General features: G+C 47.5%; 1 protein-coding gene and 1 pseudogene across 1 annotated transcript in view; one reads left to right on the top strand and one right to left on the bottom strand.

The window, feature by feature from the left end:
- The window catches only part of CHD3 (chromodomain helicase DNA binding protein 3), a 53,610-nt gene extending 47,302 nt beyond the window's left edge, over positions 1-6,308 (top strand). The window contains 4 exon segments of the mRNA XM_083185658.1: positions 39-234; positions 3,139-3,302; positions 4,017-4,140; positions 5,607-6,308. Coding sequence (XP_083041784.1) covers positions 39-234; positions 3,139-3,302; positions 4,017-4,140; positions 5,607-5,707 — 585 coding nt within the window. The 3' untranslated portion in view covers positions 5,708-6,308.
- An 8,095-nt stretch (positions 6,309-14,403) lies between these two features.
- LOC146072859 (histone H3-like) lies at positions 14,404-15,034 on the bottom strand (annotated as a pseudogene).
- Positions 15,035-17,733: the final 2,699 nt, after the last annotated feature.

Below are 17,733 nucleotides of genomic sequence, written 5' to 3'. Positions count from 1 at the left end.
TCTCCACGTTCCATGGTATTTCTCTTCTGCACTCTCAGCTGTTGGAACAGGCCCTGGTTATCGAGGAGCAGCTGCGCCGCGCTGCCTATCTGAATATGACCCAGGACCCCTCTCACCCAGCCATGGCCCTCAATGCCCGCTTCTCAGAGGTTGAATGTCTGGCTGAAAGCCACCAACACTTATCCAAGGAGTCCCTGGCGGGGAACAAGCCGGCCAATGCTGTTTTACATAAAGGTAAGTTGGATGGAGGGTGAAGGACAGAAGAGGAGGAAAGGGAGAGGAGGAGTGGTTAGGTTTCTGCTGTAGACATGGAGACATCACGTTTCCCATAGGCCCATACTGTGTGTTCAAGAAGGACTACATTGGGTACACTGTCCTCCTTGTCTTATCAGCCCTGTGTCGGTAGATGTCCATAATATTAACCCCAAACAACAGCGTTGTCAAAGGAGAATATTTAGCGGAGTCTCTCCACGAAACGCGTTTCGGTTTATCATCATTCTTAATTTTTTGCCGGGAGGTGATTTTGGAATCTAGGAACGCCTCTGGGTTTCTGGCTAGGTGGAACATTCTGAAGAACCTTTCGGGAAAGCTAGGCCACCGGGATGCAACCGGAGTGGGTTACCTCCGACAGATCGAAGAGGTGAAGGGGTGAGAATCAAATAGTTTTTAGAGCATGGACATGGTTAGGTCCTCTGCCAAAAGTGGTGCCCCAAAAAATACCCCCTTTATGTCCTTTTAAAAAAAAATAAAGAAGTAATTAAAGAAAGAGTATAATCTAAAACGAGTCTTAATATTAATATAATCATCTGTGGGAGATCTGTTATATATGCCACAAGCATCTAAGAAGAAAGAATTATTTTCTCTACATGACTCGACATCATTAAGCTAGTCGTTCAAAGGGGCATTAATAACATCAGATCAGCGCACCCTACAAACAGGACAGTATTACTTTATCTTAATAGTCTATATCTAAACATAAACCTAAACATAAACACGTAGACAGAAGGGGGGGGATCTAGGAGGTACAAGTTGTTCCAGCCCAGAAGTAAGATCCTGTAGACATGCTGTATTACCTTGACACTGTCAATATCAAAGACATAAGAATAAGCACTTAATCAAAGTTTCAGCATTTTAGAAAATTCTGAAAGTTTGGGCCGAGTCATCCTGATCAGTTGGCTAGCTGAGATACTCAAGAGTCATCCAGTTCTAAGATAACATTTTGCCTAATTTTGTCCTCCAAGGTGTTGATAAAAAATAGCCATTTTGAATTAAATCTGCGGAGTCCGTTTTGTTGGTCCAGTCGAGCATATTTTCTTTCGAAGTACATAAATTGCAGGAGTTTCTGTTGAACATGAGCTAAGTTCGGGGCGGCTTTTTTTTGTCCAGAAAATTAAAATACATTTGCGGGCTGTTGTGACTGTAGTTATAAGGAGAGGAATAGCGTTGGTGTCAATCTCTTCTATCTGCCACTCATGAAACGATAAGCCCATACAAGCTGAGGGGGACATTGGCCATTTCACTAAAAACATTGTGTTGATAAAGGCCAAGACTTTGCACCAAAATCTTTTAATTTTGAAACCGTCCCACATGCAGTGAGCGAAATCAGCCTTGAAGGAGCCGCATTTGCAACAGTGACCCAGCTCATCAGCGGTCATATGCCTTCGTTGGTAAAGCGTGATGTAAGCTCTGTGTATAGTTCGGACGAAAACCTCCTGTAGGTATGCAGATTTCAAAGCTTTCATTGAGGACAATTGTTAATGAATAATCTGGTCTAATTTAGAAATATGCGGTAAATCTGCGTGCCATCTCTCGACCAGTCCAGCCCAGTGAGGTGTGTTAGAAAATAAATTATGAATTAACAGATTATATAAACATTTCAATTTATATTTCTTCTCGGTGATGAATCTCAGCATCAGGGAACAAAAGTGCTTGGGGTTCCCTGTATTTTTTTAAAACCAGGCCCAAGGCCCAGTCCTGGTTCTCCAAATATAGGAGACAGAACGAGTAGGGGTCCCCGTATTTAGTAAGCCAGCAGGGTAATGCCACAGTCAGGGGACACTTATTATATAAGGTCCCACGGCCAAACCATTAACCCCTTCTGACCAGTCCGCCCGGGCAGGCTCATACCTGGGGGAGTGGGGACCTCCCCCCAATGAAGGGGTTCCCCCCTCCAGGCATAACCCTGTCTGGGCTGACGCGGTGTCCACTGGGCTGATTAAATGTGTAAAAAAAGAAATAAACTATTGGGTTATGCTGTGGAACTAAAAGTCCCAGCAAGCCTGGTTCGCATACTGGGCTTGCTGGGACTCCTCGTTCCACAGCAGAAACAATAGTTAAATAAATGCACACTGGCACCAGAAGAATAAAACTTTATTACATTTGGAGCCCTTTCATACATACTTACCTAACTTTATAGTAGATCACCAGGGTCCTCCGGCATCTACTATCTACCACGATGATTTTTTAAATTATTTATTTATTGTTTCTTTTTTTTTTTTTTTTGCACTGCAGCCTGATCAGTATTTGTATTTAGTCAACGTTTATACGGCTCCTAAATATGGATACGGCAGAATACGACTGGCTACACCACCGGCCAAATAGGAATTCGTAAATAGGGCAGATTAGTAAATCTGCCCTATTTATGAATCGTATTTCAGAAAAAAATGCATTCATATTAGGAATATGAATACTACTCCGTCGTATTTGTATTCTTAGTAAATTTCCCCCTCTTCGGTGAAAACGCACCAGCCAATCAGCTGTGTTTGAAAAATGACAGTTAAAAGTTGATTGGCTGGTGAGATATCACCTTCCACTTCATCACCTCTTTATAACAACTTTATCATTTCGCCAGGTTTGATACATCTGCCCCTTGATTCCTTATACAGTGACCTCGTTACCAGCTACAGGTCAGGTGAAGTGCAGACATCTAGGGGAGCTTCATGGCCAACAATATTATTGACATCTGCTCTGACGTTGGGCTGATAAGGAGATCAGGGTCATTGCTGAAGCGGTTCTTGTTCTGAGGCCGCCAGCGTAGTGGGGTTGGGCTCATCGGGAAACGCGCACAGAGTTGTTTGGCCCATGGAGTGGGTCTTAGTGTGTCAGAGGTCCACCTGTCTGAGCTCTCCCTCTATTCAGTGCTGAACCAGCTGGAGGAGCTGCTGAGCGATATGAAGGCAGATGTGACGCGCCTCCCTGCTTCCCTCGCACGCATCCCGCCCATCGCTGCCAGACTGCAGATGTCCGAGCGCAGCATCCTGAGCCGGCTCGCAAGCAAAGGGAGCGAGAGCACAGCGCCTCCGGTGAGAGACCAAGCGGGGAGGAGAGGGGGTGGGGGTATGGATGGGGTGGGCTCATGGCACATTAAAAATACCTGCATGGGGTGGGGGGGGGTGCATGTGAAGAACTGCAAATTGGGTGGGATGGCTTAAAATGTATAATTTGATACTGTCGATAGGTTGGCACCGTATGGTCAAAAGGTCAACAGGTAACGTGACAATGTCAACATTTTTTTTGGGGGGGGGGTTGGGTTCCCCCCAGTATTTTTAAAATTTTTCTTTAAGTACCTACTACGTGGCCTACGATGGGTAACAGTAACATCTAGTGAGATCCGTGGCAGCTGTGCTGGATGCCGTGCCCGATGCGTGGCCAGGATACGTGGTTATCCGGATTGTAGTCGCCGATGATGAAAAATGGCACCCGAAAGACTTCTTACAAAAATGTGTTCTACGATTTATGTGTTGACCTTTTGACCGGCAACCTGTCGACCTTACACATTGTCTACCTATTAACTGTCGACTGAATGCACGTCGACCAAATTGTGCCGACATAATGTCTAGTTACTGTAGATCACCTACACCACATTCGTAGGGATTAGCCCTACCTGGGAGATGCTGAGACTTGTAGTTCCTGTTGTGCCCCCTGGTTCTAGCTTCTGTTACATGACTGTTACTGTAGGGGGCATGTGATTCATGTGCACGTGGCACAGTCCGATTTCATTCTCTCTGCCCTCACAGGTGTTCCCCCCTGGTCCTTACACCACCCCTCCTCTGTTCGGGGGGCATTACCCCAGCAACCCACCCACGGCACCTCATACCGGGACCAATTATAATCAGATGCCCCTGGGGTCGTTCTTGTCAGGTAAGAGAGTGAACGCTCTTTGTTCTCCCCTCTCTCGCTCTTTGTTCTCCCCTCTCTCTCACTTTGTTCTCCCCCCCTCTCTCGCTCTTTGTTCTCCCCTCTCTCTCTCGCTCTTTGTTCTCCCCTCTCTCGCTCTTTGTTCTCCCCCCTCTCTCGCTCTTTGTTCTCCCCTCTCTCGCTCTTTGTTCTCCCCTCTCTCGCTCTTTGTTCTCCCCTCTCTCTCGCTCTTTGTTCTCCCCTCTCTCGCTCTTTGTTCTCCCCTCTCTCACTCTTTGTTCTCCCCTCTCTTTCGCTCTTTGTTCTCCCCCTCTCTCTCGCTCTTTGTTCTCCCCTCTCTCTCGCTTTTTGTTCTCCCCTCTCTCTCGCTTTTTGTTCTCCCCTCTCTCTCGCTCTTTGTTCTCCCCTCTCTCGCTCTTTGTTCTCCCCTCTCTCACTCTTTGTTCTCCCCTCTCTTTCGCTTTTTGTTCTTCCCCTCTCTCTCGCTTTTTGTTCTCCCCTCTCTCTCGCTCTTTGTTCTCCCCTCTCTCGCTCTTTGTTCTCCCCTCTCTCGCTCTTTGTTCTCCCCTCTCTCGCTCTTTGTTCTCCCCTCTCTCTTTCGCTCTTTGTTCTCCCCTCTCTCTTTCGCTCTTTGTTCTCCCCTCTCTCTCTCGCTCTTTGTTCTCCCCTCTCTCTCTCGCTCTTTGTTCTCCCCTCTCTCTCTCGCTCTTTGTTCTCCCCTCTCTCTCTCGCTCTTTGTTCTCCCCTCTCTCTCTCGCTCTTTGTTCTCTCCTCTCTCTCTCGCTCTTTGTTCTCTCCCCTCTCTCTCTCGCTCTTTGTTCTCTCCCCTCTCTCTCGCTCTTTGTTCTCCCCCCTCTCTCGCTCTTTGTTCTCCCCTCTCTCTCTCGCTCTTTGTTCTCCCCCCTCTCTCGCTCTTTGTTCTCCCCTCTCTCTCGCTCTTTGTTCTCCCCTCTCTCTCTCGCTCTTTGTTCTCCCCTCTCTCTCTCGCTCTTTGTTCTCCCCTCTCTCTCGCTCTTTGTTCTCCCCTCTCTCTCTCGCTCTTTGTTCTCCCCTCTCTCTCTCGCTCTTTGTTCTTCCCTTCTGTCTCTTTGTTCTCCCTTCTCTCTCTCGCTCTTTGTTCTCCCCCCTCTCTCGCTCTTTGTTCTCCCCTCTCTGGCTCTTCTCTCTCGCTCTTTGTTCTCCCCTCTCTCTCGCTCTTTACCGCCTGGTATTTGCATAGCCACTCCCACTGTGGTCATGTGACCAGGATTACAACGCTAATGTAATCTAGAATTCGCGCCCCTTTGCTCTGTAATAAATGACTGTAGCCCACATCCGACCGTGATATATGCCTGTCAAAAGTCCAGTGATAATCCGCAAGCTCGCCGACATCCCCATCAGCTGACAACATGGCTGCCTGTACGCTGGCCCGCTTTAATAAAATGGTCGCCAACCAAAAAAAAATTTCCAACTGTTTCCAATTTTTCCAGCTTCGAACGGCCCCCCGATCCTGGTGAAGAAAGAGAGAGAGCTGGATATGCTGGACAGGAAAGATGGAAGGGCCGGAGAGGTGATTTGTATCGATGACTGAAGCTTGCAAGCCCCCCCCCCCCCAAGCCCTCCCGCACCCCACCACCCCCGCGCACACAACGTTTGCTGCAGAACGGGAAAGACTTGTGCAGCTCTGAGGGGGAGCAGTGATGGGGGAGACCGGCCCAAGGGCACTCCTTTGGCCTGCCACCGGATGAAACCTACCATGACTTGGTCTTTCCTGCACGGTGGTTGTGGGCAGGAGACCTCTGTTCCACCAGTGAAGAGAGTAGACTGGAATCATTTTGTCTAACCAAATGTCCTCCAAGGGGGTGGGGTGGGGACAATGACAGACAAACGGACGCAGTGAATCTGTCCCTGGGGTGACGCGGAAATAGTCTTGCCCATTCCAGGTTCACACCCTGGCACCACCAGGTGGCACTAGACCTCTTGCCAGCCTCTCTGTCCCTGTGATCTCTTGCCAGTTGCCCTCCTCCGGTGTACTCCGATCCCGCTGATGTAAACCATGTATATATATATAAACGTACACGCGTCGCTTTTCTGTATGCCGCTGCTTGGCCTGCAATGCCTCATGTGGTGCTGTTCTCCTCATGGTCTGCTCTCGCCTCCTGATGTACATATAAATTATACTTTTTATTTCACTCCGCTGTGTACTGTCTGATTATAACGGGCACCGGATCGCTTTGACAAAGGCCCCAGCAGGTTGTAAGGGTGACTTGTTTTTTTCCACGCTCCTTTGCTGGTTGGGTGGTACGGTGTGGCTGGTGTTAGAGTAAGGAGCAGGCGATCTGTGTGGATAATGTCCAGTAGGGACACAGCTATGAGCTGGAATACTATCCTCATGTACCCAGTCGGGGGGGGTGGGGGTTCACCTGTTCTTTGGGCAAATTTAACCTATCCAATCCCAGTTCTGATTTTTCGCCTGGACAAAAATCCAGCATTGTCGAAAACCACGTGAATTGGCAAAATTGCTGCTAAATCGCAGTTGTTTTCACCCTTCCAGATTTGCAAAGAAAAAAAAATGAAACTGCTCGGGTCGAAAATGGACTAAAAAATTATTGCAGATTTTTCACCTGGCCGAGATTGAATTCCCCCCCAATAATCTCAAACCACAATAATTATATTATGGGGGAGTTTTATGTGCCAGCGGAAATAGCAACACTCGCCTATTCAGTGCCATTACCATTACTGCCATTACCGAGGCAGTAATGATCCAACTTTTTTTAAGGTCGGATCTGTTTTGTTGGAAATTCGACAATCATTTTCGCCGATCCACACACTTTCCGACACTCTACAGTTGGAACATTGAATTTCCGACTGTCGAGTTCCTGTCGGATTGGACAAAACAGACTAGGATTTCCACTGTCGGGATCCTGGATCGAATACCCCCTTATCTATCTATATACAGGTACAACACAGCTTTTCCGGTACCTGATGGTCCGGAACTTTTTTTAATCTGAATGCATCAGGTGCCGGGGGAAGTTAGTATTCGGGAAGGGGTTAGAGGGACAGTAGGGGGGGGGGGGGGGGAGGGAGTGAGTCGTGCTATGGGGGGGGGGGGGCTAGACGGACTGCTGGGGGTGAGAGGGGGAGTCGCACTGTGAGGGGAGACATATAACAGGTGCACCACTGATGATCCGGCAGAACAGGAACCCAGGGTGCCGGATTATGATGACATGACGTTGGTCGACGCAACAATTTTCATTTAGATCAGAGTCCCGGGAGGTGCCTCTCTATACGAGGCCTGGATAATTAACTCTATGGGCAGCATATGGCAATCTCCTATCCCGCAATGAGGCTTCTGTGTGATTTACAAGCCATTGTATTCCCCTTGATAGGAGAGTGGGTGTAATAGGTGGTAACCTCCCAGTTAATGCATACAAATTCATATTCATATGTAGATTAGTGCTATATTTATTATCACCACTTGGGGGCAGCATTGCCATGTAATGTTATTGACAATGGGTTAGAACACCTGGCGTTTGTATTTGAGATGCTGAGACACTTGTCTGCGAATGTTTTAGCCCCGCCCGGATCAACGCGCCACCAGCTGTGCTTTACCGCGGCGGGATCTCTTGCAATAGTGTTGGTTACCCCATAGCCCCCAGCGTCAAATATCCAACATGCTATCAAGGTATGGAGAGTTTTACATAAGTTTGTTAATGTAAGAAGATGTGTTTTCTGTTGGATGGACTTCCGGTGCTCCGATGGGGACACACGGGCGCGTCAAGTCACACCCACGACGCAGTACGGCAGGCTGCGTTTGTTTCTGTACAATGCAGTCTTAATAATTGCGACTAAGATGTACGCACATGCTGGTGCGCAGGGGCATTGCAGCAAAGGAGTGGCACCCGCGATGAGAGCTTGGCTACAGCTGTAGTTTTTTTTTTTAACCCTATGAGTGGCAAGTGAATTTGTCAAAATAGGTGTAAAAATTGCACAAGAAGTCGGAATGATTTCTGTTGCGAAAATCAGATTGCAGCCAACCAACAACCAGGAGTTATCACCCTGTGTAACCAAACAGGAAAAAAAACTAAATATAGTTGATCGATGCTATACCATGGGCGAAATAAAATGCAATATGGTGTTTTTCAAAACCATCTCACATATGGCGCTCCTCTGTCTTCTGGTTTCAATTGCTCGGTCCCATTTTTCGGTTTCCCACGGATACATAAAAAATGAAAGTGAATATCAGGAATCTTATGGGGTCTTCTTTCTTATATCGTGAGATCCTATTGCTTGTTACAGGAACACCTCGTGCATTAAACTGAAGATAGTGCTTACACATTTGCTTACATAAAGGAGTTTTAACCCCCACATATAAAGGTTTCTTTGTCTCATATAGGGTCTATTTCAGACATCTATGGTGATACCAGATAAGAAAGTGAATGCTCAGACGTTACCCGACTTCCTTCTCCCGTCCCCAGTGGCAGTGCGGCTCTGCGCAGCATGACAAGGTCAGAGGTCATGCTGCGCAGCATGCCTCATTCTGTGTCGCACAGCCCTTCCACCGGCTGCATTGACCGCCCGTTAGGTAACCGCATTCCGCCCTCCCACCAAGCCGTCCAGGTTCCTGCCTTCACCGCCTGGCTCCTGCCATGGCCTTCACTGCCCAACCTCCCGGCCGCACATGTAAGTAAATATGCGGGGCGGATTTTCATTAGGGAAGACAATCCCAGGATTTTTTTCTCGCATGCGCAGTCTTCCATGTTAGGCGCCGCTTGTTGGTCTCCAGCGGCTTCAGATTAAAACTGCGCATGCGCCGGGTAATGTACGCAGGGGATGCTGTGTACCTGGTTCATGCGCAGTTTGAATTTGAAGACGCCGGAGACCAGCAAGCGGCGCTGACCATGAAGCAGAAGACCCGCAGCGCCAGAAGAAGATGGAGATCCAGGACGGGGCTCCATAAAGAACGAAGCCCCACATCGCCGGATCATACATAAGGTAAGGCGCAGGCGCTCCTTTTTAAAATAACGTCACTACGCCTCCTGCCCCGCACCGCTGCCTGTTTAACACCCGCATCGCGGGTGTCATAGATCAGGGGAAGCGCTATCTACTGCCATAACGCATGGGGATAACGCATATTCCCCTGATCGATGTTTAATAAATCTACCCCTCAGACCTGATCGCATGGATGATAATTCACACGGAGGGCAGTTATCGGTAGACTGCGCATACATATGGTCCATAGAACGCAGGCGTGCTTAGGAAAATGCTGGGAGTGTCTGAGCGTATTAGGGGAGGTTGTGTGATGTCGGCAACAGGCCTTTTTCCGTCGCTATGTTGCGACTTTTTCTGGCTATGTTGCGCCTGCAATGACTTGTGCCCAGCTCTACACTTAAACTGTGTCAATGTCAACCTTTGTCGACATAGATACTAAAAAAGTGAATAACTAATGTCGACCTTTTGACCATGTCAACCTTTTTGATGTGTAGATCTTTTTACTGTTGACGAATAGTGGTCAACCTTTTCATGATCCATACCCGTAGCTCCCTGAGTCCATGTACCAGCAATCATTCCTGTCACATTTAAAGTTGACTTTAACCAGACTTAAATCTCTTAAGGGGAAATTTACAAAGATGAGAGTTCCGGGATGATGCTAAGGGCAACCAATCAGAATCTACATATTTGTTTAGCACCTTCGAGAAGATAGTAGATAGTTTCTGATTGGTTTCTCATAGCAACATCCCATCTGAAACAGAACTCCCATTTTAGTAAATTCCCCCCTCAGTCTGCGATCGGATGTTTTCTTTCCTTCTTACTGACATATAAAACACTTGTACCTAGGCATTTTGGGGTTCGTGTCCTACAGTATGTGAGTAGAACAGCATTTGTTACAACCTGCATGTGTTCCTTACACCGCAATTTAGTCCTCATGATATCCGTTGATCGCTTAGTTACACAGGATGGAATTCTATTCAGGTGCTAGATTCTGTAGCATTGTCATTGCAACCTCTTCATCATCCACCCGGACTCCTACAGGTGTCAGTTGCTTAGATACAGATAGCATCTTGTCTATATACTATCTGCATGCACCCAGTTTATTACCAAACCTGTCCCCAAGATCTACCAAAGGTTCACGTTTTCCAGACCACCTAGTTGGTGCACAGGTGCAGTCATTACTACCTGTCAAATGTTAAAGAATGTGCTGCATTTATTCCTAACAGACACACAAATGGTCTGGAAAACATGAACTGTTGGTAGATCTCGAGGACCGGTTTGGCTGCTCTGTATATACTGTGTGTCTCTCAGTTTTATTGTCATTAGATCTTTTGGTACTTGTGTAGTACCAGGGCGCCCACTAAGCAATTTACTTAGTGGGCTATTCTGCGTTAGGAAATCGCATCGCAGACCCGTTTTAGTGCCGTGCGATGCGATCCTCCTAATTAATTTATTCACTGCTCTCTCGCCTCTGGCTTATCGCATCACATGCCATCGCACCTCACGCAGAATCGCATGCGATTTTATAGAATGCGATGCCATTAACTTAGGTACACTGCAATGCAATGCAATTTTTAGGCACCCCCCCACTATCCACGCCACCCCGAAGCTTGGAGAGCGGTGGAACGCGTCCTCCAGACCTTTTCATAACCCCACTATCCACGTTGGCGTGGAGTTGACTTTATATAGTGTGACGAGCACAGCGAGCCACCGAGCCCGAAGTGTGGCGAGCGGACGCGGATTACTTTACATGTATTCTGCGTCCCCTCGCGGGGCTCGCTGCGCTTGCCACGCTTCGGGCTCACCACACTATATGATATCAAATCCACACCGACGTGGATAATGGGGCTATGAAAAGGTCGGGAGGGCGCGTTCCGCTGCCGCTCGCCATGCTTCGGGTGGCGTGGCTAGTGGAGGTGTTTTAGGAACACATTCACACCAGCCATACCATACTTCTGACACAGTAATGTTGACATGTGTTAACGATTAACTTTAAATTTACTTACTAATTAATAATAAAGATAACACATTAATTACATTTATAAACATAAATCAAGTGAAACTACAAGAGTAATGAGAATTAATTAAGAAAAAAAAGAATAATACAGTAACGGATTAGTACCAGCCAGAGTCTTTCTCCACATGAACTCTTCAAGGTACGAGTTCAAAGTTTTGCGGGAGGTGCCTCTTTGGCACTTGTTTCGCCATTTACACGACCCCCACAGCCGCTCAATGTTCTGCGTGTGAACCCCTGACTCTGGGTCCACAAAGTTATATCTGTGGTTCACACGAGCGTGCTCATATCCGGCCTGCTGAAACTGCTCCGTGTTGTAGGCCCGGCAACAATCGGAATAGATCATCGATCCAGGAGCAACAAATTCATTGATGGTGGCCATCAACATACTGGCATCTCTCTTCTCCACTGCAGTGACAAAGCAGACACCAGTCTCCCTGCATATCCCTCCAAAGATCCACTGCTAAGGCAGCATCCTTCCCACATTACTTTGTCGCTTGACGAATAAGCTTTCGTCGACTTCGACCACCATGCCGGGACCACCAATTTACCTATGGGGCAGGGAAATCAAGTCCATAGTGTATGCCTCCCGCATCAAGCCGTTGTACTGCACTGCGGTTTTGTTAGACATGTGCAGTTCCCGGTCACAATACGCCACACTTCATCTCCTCCGCCCAGGAATAGATAAACTGGACAAGGCTGAGGAAGGCCTCCTCCTCTGTATTTGGCAAGGTGAACATGGTGACTGGTTCACCTGCCATCACTGTAACCTCAGTCGCTCTCCCTAATGCAGCCATCACTGTCAGTTATTCACCTCAGACTGAATCTGACAGGGACCGGGAACACTTATGCAAGTTCTGAGTGACTAAGATATTTGCGCAGCCTACGCTTATTCTGAAAGCACAGCTACACTAACCGCCAAACGTCCACACCATATTAACTACTGAGATCGCATCGCACGGCACTAAAATGGCCCGTGCGATGCGATTTCCCTATGCAAGCGTACATATGTTAATTGGGTACCGATCTTTTTATTATACGTCCTCCAGGATTATCCACGTCATGTGCAAACACTTCCGGTTAATACTGGAATATGCAGGCTGCTACAAAGCCATTCTTATAGGGGTCTGGTACATTGGGTCTACCCTATTTAGGTTGACACAAGCATTAGGTCGACAATGGGAAGATCGACATTAGTTTTCCCATTTTTTTTGTCCCGAATGTCGACATAGTTGACACGGACAGCGTCTAAGCTTCGGGCACGGTGCCTCACTTCACTCAGCACACTATTATATTCACCCACGCCATGCCGCAGTGGATGGTAGAGTATGAAATACCACCAGTTGGCACATGTCGGCTAAAATAATTTGCCAATACAATACTAAAACTACAAAATACCTCAACGTGCAACACTTGGCCTTCATTTTTCAACTGCATTTCTCCAAGATATACATAGACGCGCACACACACACACACACACACACACACACACACACACGCCCACACACGCCCACACACACAGTTGCCCCCGTACACCACTCATTCAGGAGCTCTTGGAGGCCAAAAAGCACGTAAGTATGATTGTGTTGCATACAGCAGGGCCGTCTTAACAGCAGTGTGGGCCTCTGGGCAAAGCAATGCATTGGGGCCCTTACCCATTCTCCCCTCCTAGGGGTGGGGGGTGCTATCAGCAGCAGTTTTGATGTCCCACGGGTGGCAGGGGGTGCTCTATCTTTCACTCAACATGTAGGACCTGGAGCAGTAACTTCTGCTAATTACTCCTTTACTGCACAGGTGGTGGGAGGGTGAACACTAACGTGTGGAAGGGGGCACTGAGCTGTATGAAGGGTCCCTTGTAAATGACTTCCAGGGAGGTAGGGGGTGTTTTATACACAGGGGAGGGTTGGATAATGGAGTGGGCTTAATATTCGTCATTTTCTGGTGGAAGGGCAGCTTGTTTGACTGCAGATATCGCCATTATCTGGAAATAGATTTCTTAGCCTTCCATAGTATAAAAACCTAGAGTCCCAACTTTCAGGAGGTGCTGGGGACTTGGGGATCAGAGATCAGGAGCCAGAGCAATCCATTGACAAAAATATAAAACTGTACACCAGATGTTTGGAGCTGGAGCTGGAGCAGGGACCGGCTGCTGGAAGGCTGATATCTCTGGTTTTGGGCATGATAGAGACAAGCCGCTAGTTTCGGCAGAAAGGGGAGAGTCCCAGCTTTTGGAATATACTCTCAGAAAAAGTCAGAGAGAACCTGAGAAATATGACTGGGAATTGCAATTAACAGGTTGGATGTGTACTGCTGCTTTGAAGTTGGATATCTCCAGTTCCCCAGGGCCGATTTTCTAAATTCTGGTATCTCTGGAAAAAGGGGATCCTCAGCTATCAGCATTGGGATGATATACACCTGGGGCCCCTGGGCAAGTGCCCATTAAGCCCATACAAAAACAGGGCCCTGGCATACAGTAATTGGTTTGTGTGTCTCTAGTGGGGAACCTTTTTTGTGCAAAGGGCCGTTTGTATGGGGGAAAAAAATCCTTCGGGGGCCATATGTAAAAATTTCTCTTACAAATTGTCCTGCCACTGAATAGGACTGACAGTCTCCGGCTACTGTTCATTAAGAGGAATCTCGCGAGAACTACCGACCTCTTGCAAGAATTCCCCTGTACTTGACTCCCGGCAAAGCCACTGGGCGGGTGGGAGGGCCACTCAGAAAGGCTACAGGGGCCGCATACGGCCCCCGGGCCTGAGGTTCCCCACCCCTGCTCTAGCGGTACACCATACGAGACCAGAACATCTTCGGATGACTTTCCCGGATGCCAGGAAAAGTAAGTAAAGTTCCAGGAGCCACTGTCTGGTGCCACTCACTTCTCGAGTCCAGACAAGGTGATGATGTCATAGCATGACCTGTGACCCCACTCATTGTTTTCAGTGCAGATAATTGTGACATTTTCCAGCCGAGTTGGGGCCATAATGGTGCCAGGACACTGTCGCGCCCCCAAACTACACACTTAGTCGCGCCCCCTCACTGCCCAACTCCGTGCCCTGAGAGGAGAATGTATGTAAGTATGCAGCACAATATATATATATTTAGGTTATTTATATAGTTTACATATGCATAGAAGCTGTTTAGTCCATGAAATTAGAAATGTCTCCACAGGCACTTACATGGTTAATGGACACGATGTACGTAGAAGGTGTATGTACTACCCTGTGGTGGCAGTGGCCCTCTAACAGGAATCGGTGGTGACAGTGGGGCTTGTGGTCGTTGCATGTACAGGAGTGCCGAATATCTCTATGCCCTCTCCCCTCGGATCCTGCAGGCCAGCTGGATGTCTTTGGGCATGATGGTCACCCTCTTGGCGTGGATAGCGCACAGGTTGGTGTCCTCGAAGAGCCCCACCAGGTAAGCCTCGCTGGCCTCTTGCAGGGCCATGACGGCAGAGCTCTGGAAGCGCAGGTCGGTCCTGGGCGATCTCACGCACCAGGCGCTGGAAGGGCAACTTGCGGTTCAGCAGCTCGTGGATTTCTGGTAGCGGCGGATCTCGCGGAGGGCGACGGTCCCTGGTCGGTAGAGGTGAGGCTTCTTCACGCCGCCGGTAGCTGGAGCGCTTTTCCGGGCAGCCTTGGTTGCCAGCTGCTTGCGGGGAGCTTTCCCGCCAGTGGACTTACGAGCTGTCTGCTTGGTCCTGGCCATCCTTGGTTTCTCTGCGAAGGGGTACAAAGAAGAAGAACGAAAGATCTGCGTCTCTCATCTGAGCGGATCACTAGCTCCCATTCACTATTACAGGACTTTCATCGGGCTGCTCCCATCCTATGGAATTCCCTTCCACGCACATTAAGACTCTCCGCTAGCCTCCAAACTTTCAAGCGTTCCCTGAAAACTCACCTCTTCAGGCAAGCCTATCATATTTAAGTTCTACACACATAACCCTCTGAGGCACTTATGTATTATATAGCTTCCCTTCTGGACTTGGTGGGACTGCTATGCTATCACTGGTGCCTGTCCTTGTGTTTCCTCCTATGTCCCTATAGATTGTAAGCTTGCAGCAGGGCCCTCCTACCTCCAAGTCTGTCTGTTACCCAGTTTGTTTTATCACTGTCTACTATTGTAAAGCGCAACGGAATCTGCTGCGCTATATAAGAAACTGCAAATAAATAAATAAATAAATTGTGGTGCCTCGGCTGTGTAGCCCAGGGCAAATAGAGAAGACATCTAGAAATGAACTAGGGTTGGAGGTTGTGCAGGGACATCAGCAAATCTCCACCTTAGGTAGAGTCCCGGAATCAGCGGCGAGAGTGACACAGGGCCTAATTCATCCCAGGTCGCAGCATACCATGCAAACCTGAATCAGATCCACAGTGCGGAGCACAAGCCGCTCCTACCTTCTAGATGGGATTTCACAAGGTCTAGAACTGTATGTCCAAGAGATGTGCAGGTGAAGTATTATGCCGGACCAGTTCTCTCTGAGCTGCTATGGTACTGGACAAGATGGAGGAAGAGTCTGGTGAGCAGAAATGCAAGGACATATTCCCATATATAGGAGTCAGATCTTAAACAATTTGCCAGTGGACCAATAATGCATACAGTGCTAATATATCCTAAACTAGATTATATTTCGAAGACTTCACACATTATTCAAATATATAAGCAAACCATCTTAGCTCAATATTTTGGATGATAGCCAACTTGAGATGGATGGAACCACAGAGATTGCTTGCCTTCCCCCTGGTGGTGTTATCTTGGGCCTTTATTTCAGAGTATTTGTGGTTTGCCTCCTTGGTGTTAGGAAGGGTGTGCATAGGAACCCTGTTGCGGAACTCCACTGTCCTGCTGGCCTCCAGCAAACTAAGGCTTCCCCTGTAACAGCCACGTTCGATGCGATCCTCCTAAGTCATTTATTTACTGCAGCTGAGGAAGCCGCCGAATACTAGGAGGCGGAGAAACGCGTATTGGAGACCGCTTATTGCCCGGTTTCACCAGCTACCCGGTATTTGGATTACAAATTCTCTCTGGACTTTGTGAATTAGATTGTGGACACCTACACCTGGAGCCTGTTTCCTATTGTAAGGAGTAATCAGCACCCACTGAGAAGGGAAGAGTACAGAGCTCGGATAAAGGAGACGGTGCCTATATGGACTTCCACATAAAGAGACCCACTATATCTATACGGGACTGGTAAATATTGCTCAATCAAAGCCTTATTTGTTGAAATATTGTCTCATCATCGCATCAATACAGCCAAACAAGCCTCTTAGCCAGCCTATGCCTTTTATGTTATATGTCGTGTGTCTTATTTGAGTGTGATTATATATGTAATGCGCATTTTATTGTGATATTTTTTCTTAAAAGAAGGATTTATTTTATGACTTACTATAATCTGTAGTGGAGCAGCGCCACCTGGTGGTAACAGTAATTATCACCACATACCACTTTCTTTTGTCAAACAACTCTTTATAAATCATAATGACAACAGAAACTACCCAAATGATCCTGATCAAAAGTTTACATACCCTGGAGATTTTGGCCTGATAACATGCACACAAGTTGACACAAATGTGGATTCTGAGTCATGGGGAAAGCAAAGGATCTGCAGGAAAAAGTCGGATTATACCAATAATTCCTTTTCTTCATAGATGCCCCATGGCAGCCAAAACAATGGGTTACAACCCCTTTCTCATCAGATAGACAGGACCAAAATTCTGGGACCGCCCACTTTGGGGTTATAGCCTTGCTCCTTCCCCTCCACAGGTGTCTTTCGATTGTCTCCATCTTGAAATGATAAATCTATGAAGAAAAGGAATTATTGGTAAGCATAATCCAACATCTTCTTCTACGCCCCCCCCCCCCCCCCCCCAAATACAATGGGACATATCAAAGCAAACCAAGGGAGGGAATTCATGCAAATATATATTTATCCAAAGCTCCATGCAAAACGAAGTCCCCAAAGTGGGCACCAGAAATGTCCAAAGAATAATGACCAGCAAAAGTGTGAATGGAAGACCATGAAGCCGCCTTGCAAATGTCCTCCAACGATGCTTTAGCCTTACTGGCCCGAGAAGCCACCAATGCCCTGGTTGAGTGTAATTTGATTACTGTGGGTGCGTCACGTCCCTCTTGACTGTACACAAATGCGACCACATCCTGTATCCATTTAGCAATGGTCTGCTTGACAGGCGCCTGCACCTTCCTGGGCCCATCTGGTATGACGAACAGATGGCTGGACTTCCTTATCTCCTTCACTCTCTCAAGGTATATCTTTTTTTTTTTTAAATTGGTTTTTATTAAGTCAGGTAGATAAGTGAACAGGATTTACATCGCAGAGTCTCAATAATACAAAATACTGCAACAGGTAGTTACATAGACAAGGGACAATCGTAACCTATAACTATAAATTCCAGTAAAATCTCTACCGACTTATGTTTGAAGAGATATCATAAGGGGGAAGGAGAAAAGGATATAAACCGACATAACCAGACAGACACACAAGGGTATAGAGACACAAGGACAAAGGGCAAGGGAAATGGGGTGTGTTCCAGGTGCACAATACACTTATACCCCTTTCACACCAGCCTAAATTCCCGGGTTGAGTCCGGGAACAA

This window comes from Crinia signifera, chromosome 4, assembly GCF_055691185.1.
Source record: "Crinia signifera chromosome 4, ASM5569118v1, whole genome shotgun sequence".
In the NCBI taxonomy this organism is placed as follows: Eukaryota; Metazoa; Chordata; class Amphibia; order Anura; family Myobatrachidae; genus Crinia; species Crinia signifera.
The sequence above is the reverse complement of the archived record's forward strand: the minus strand, read 5'-3'. Positions and strand labels throughout refer to the sequence as shown.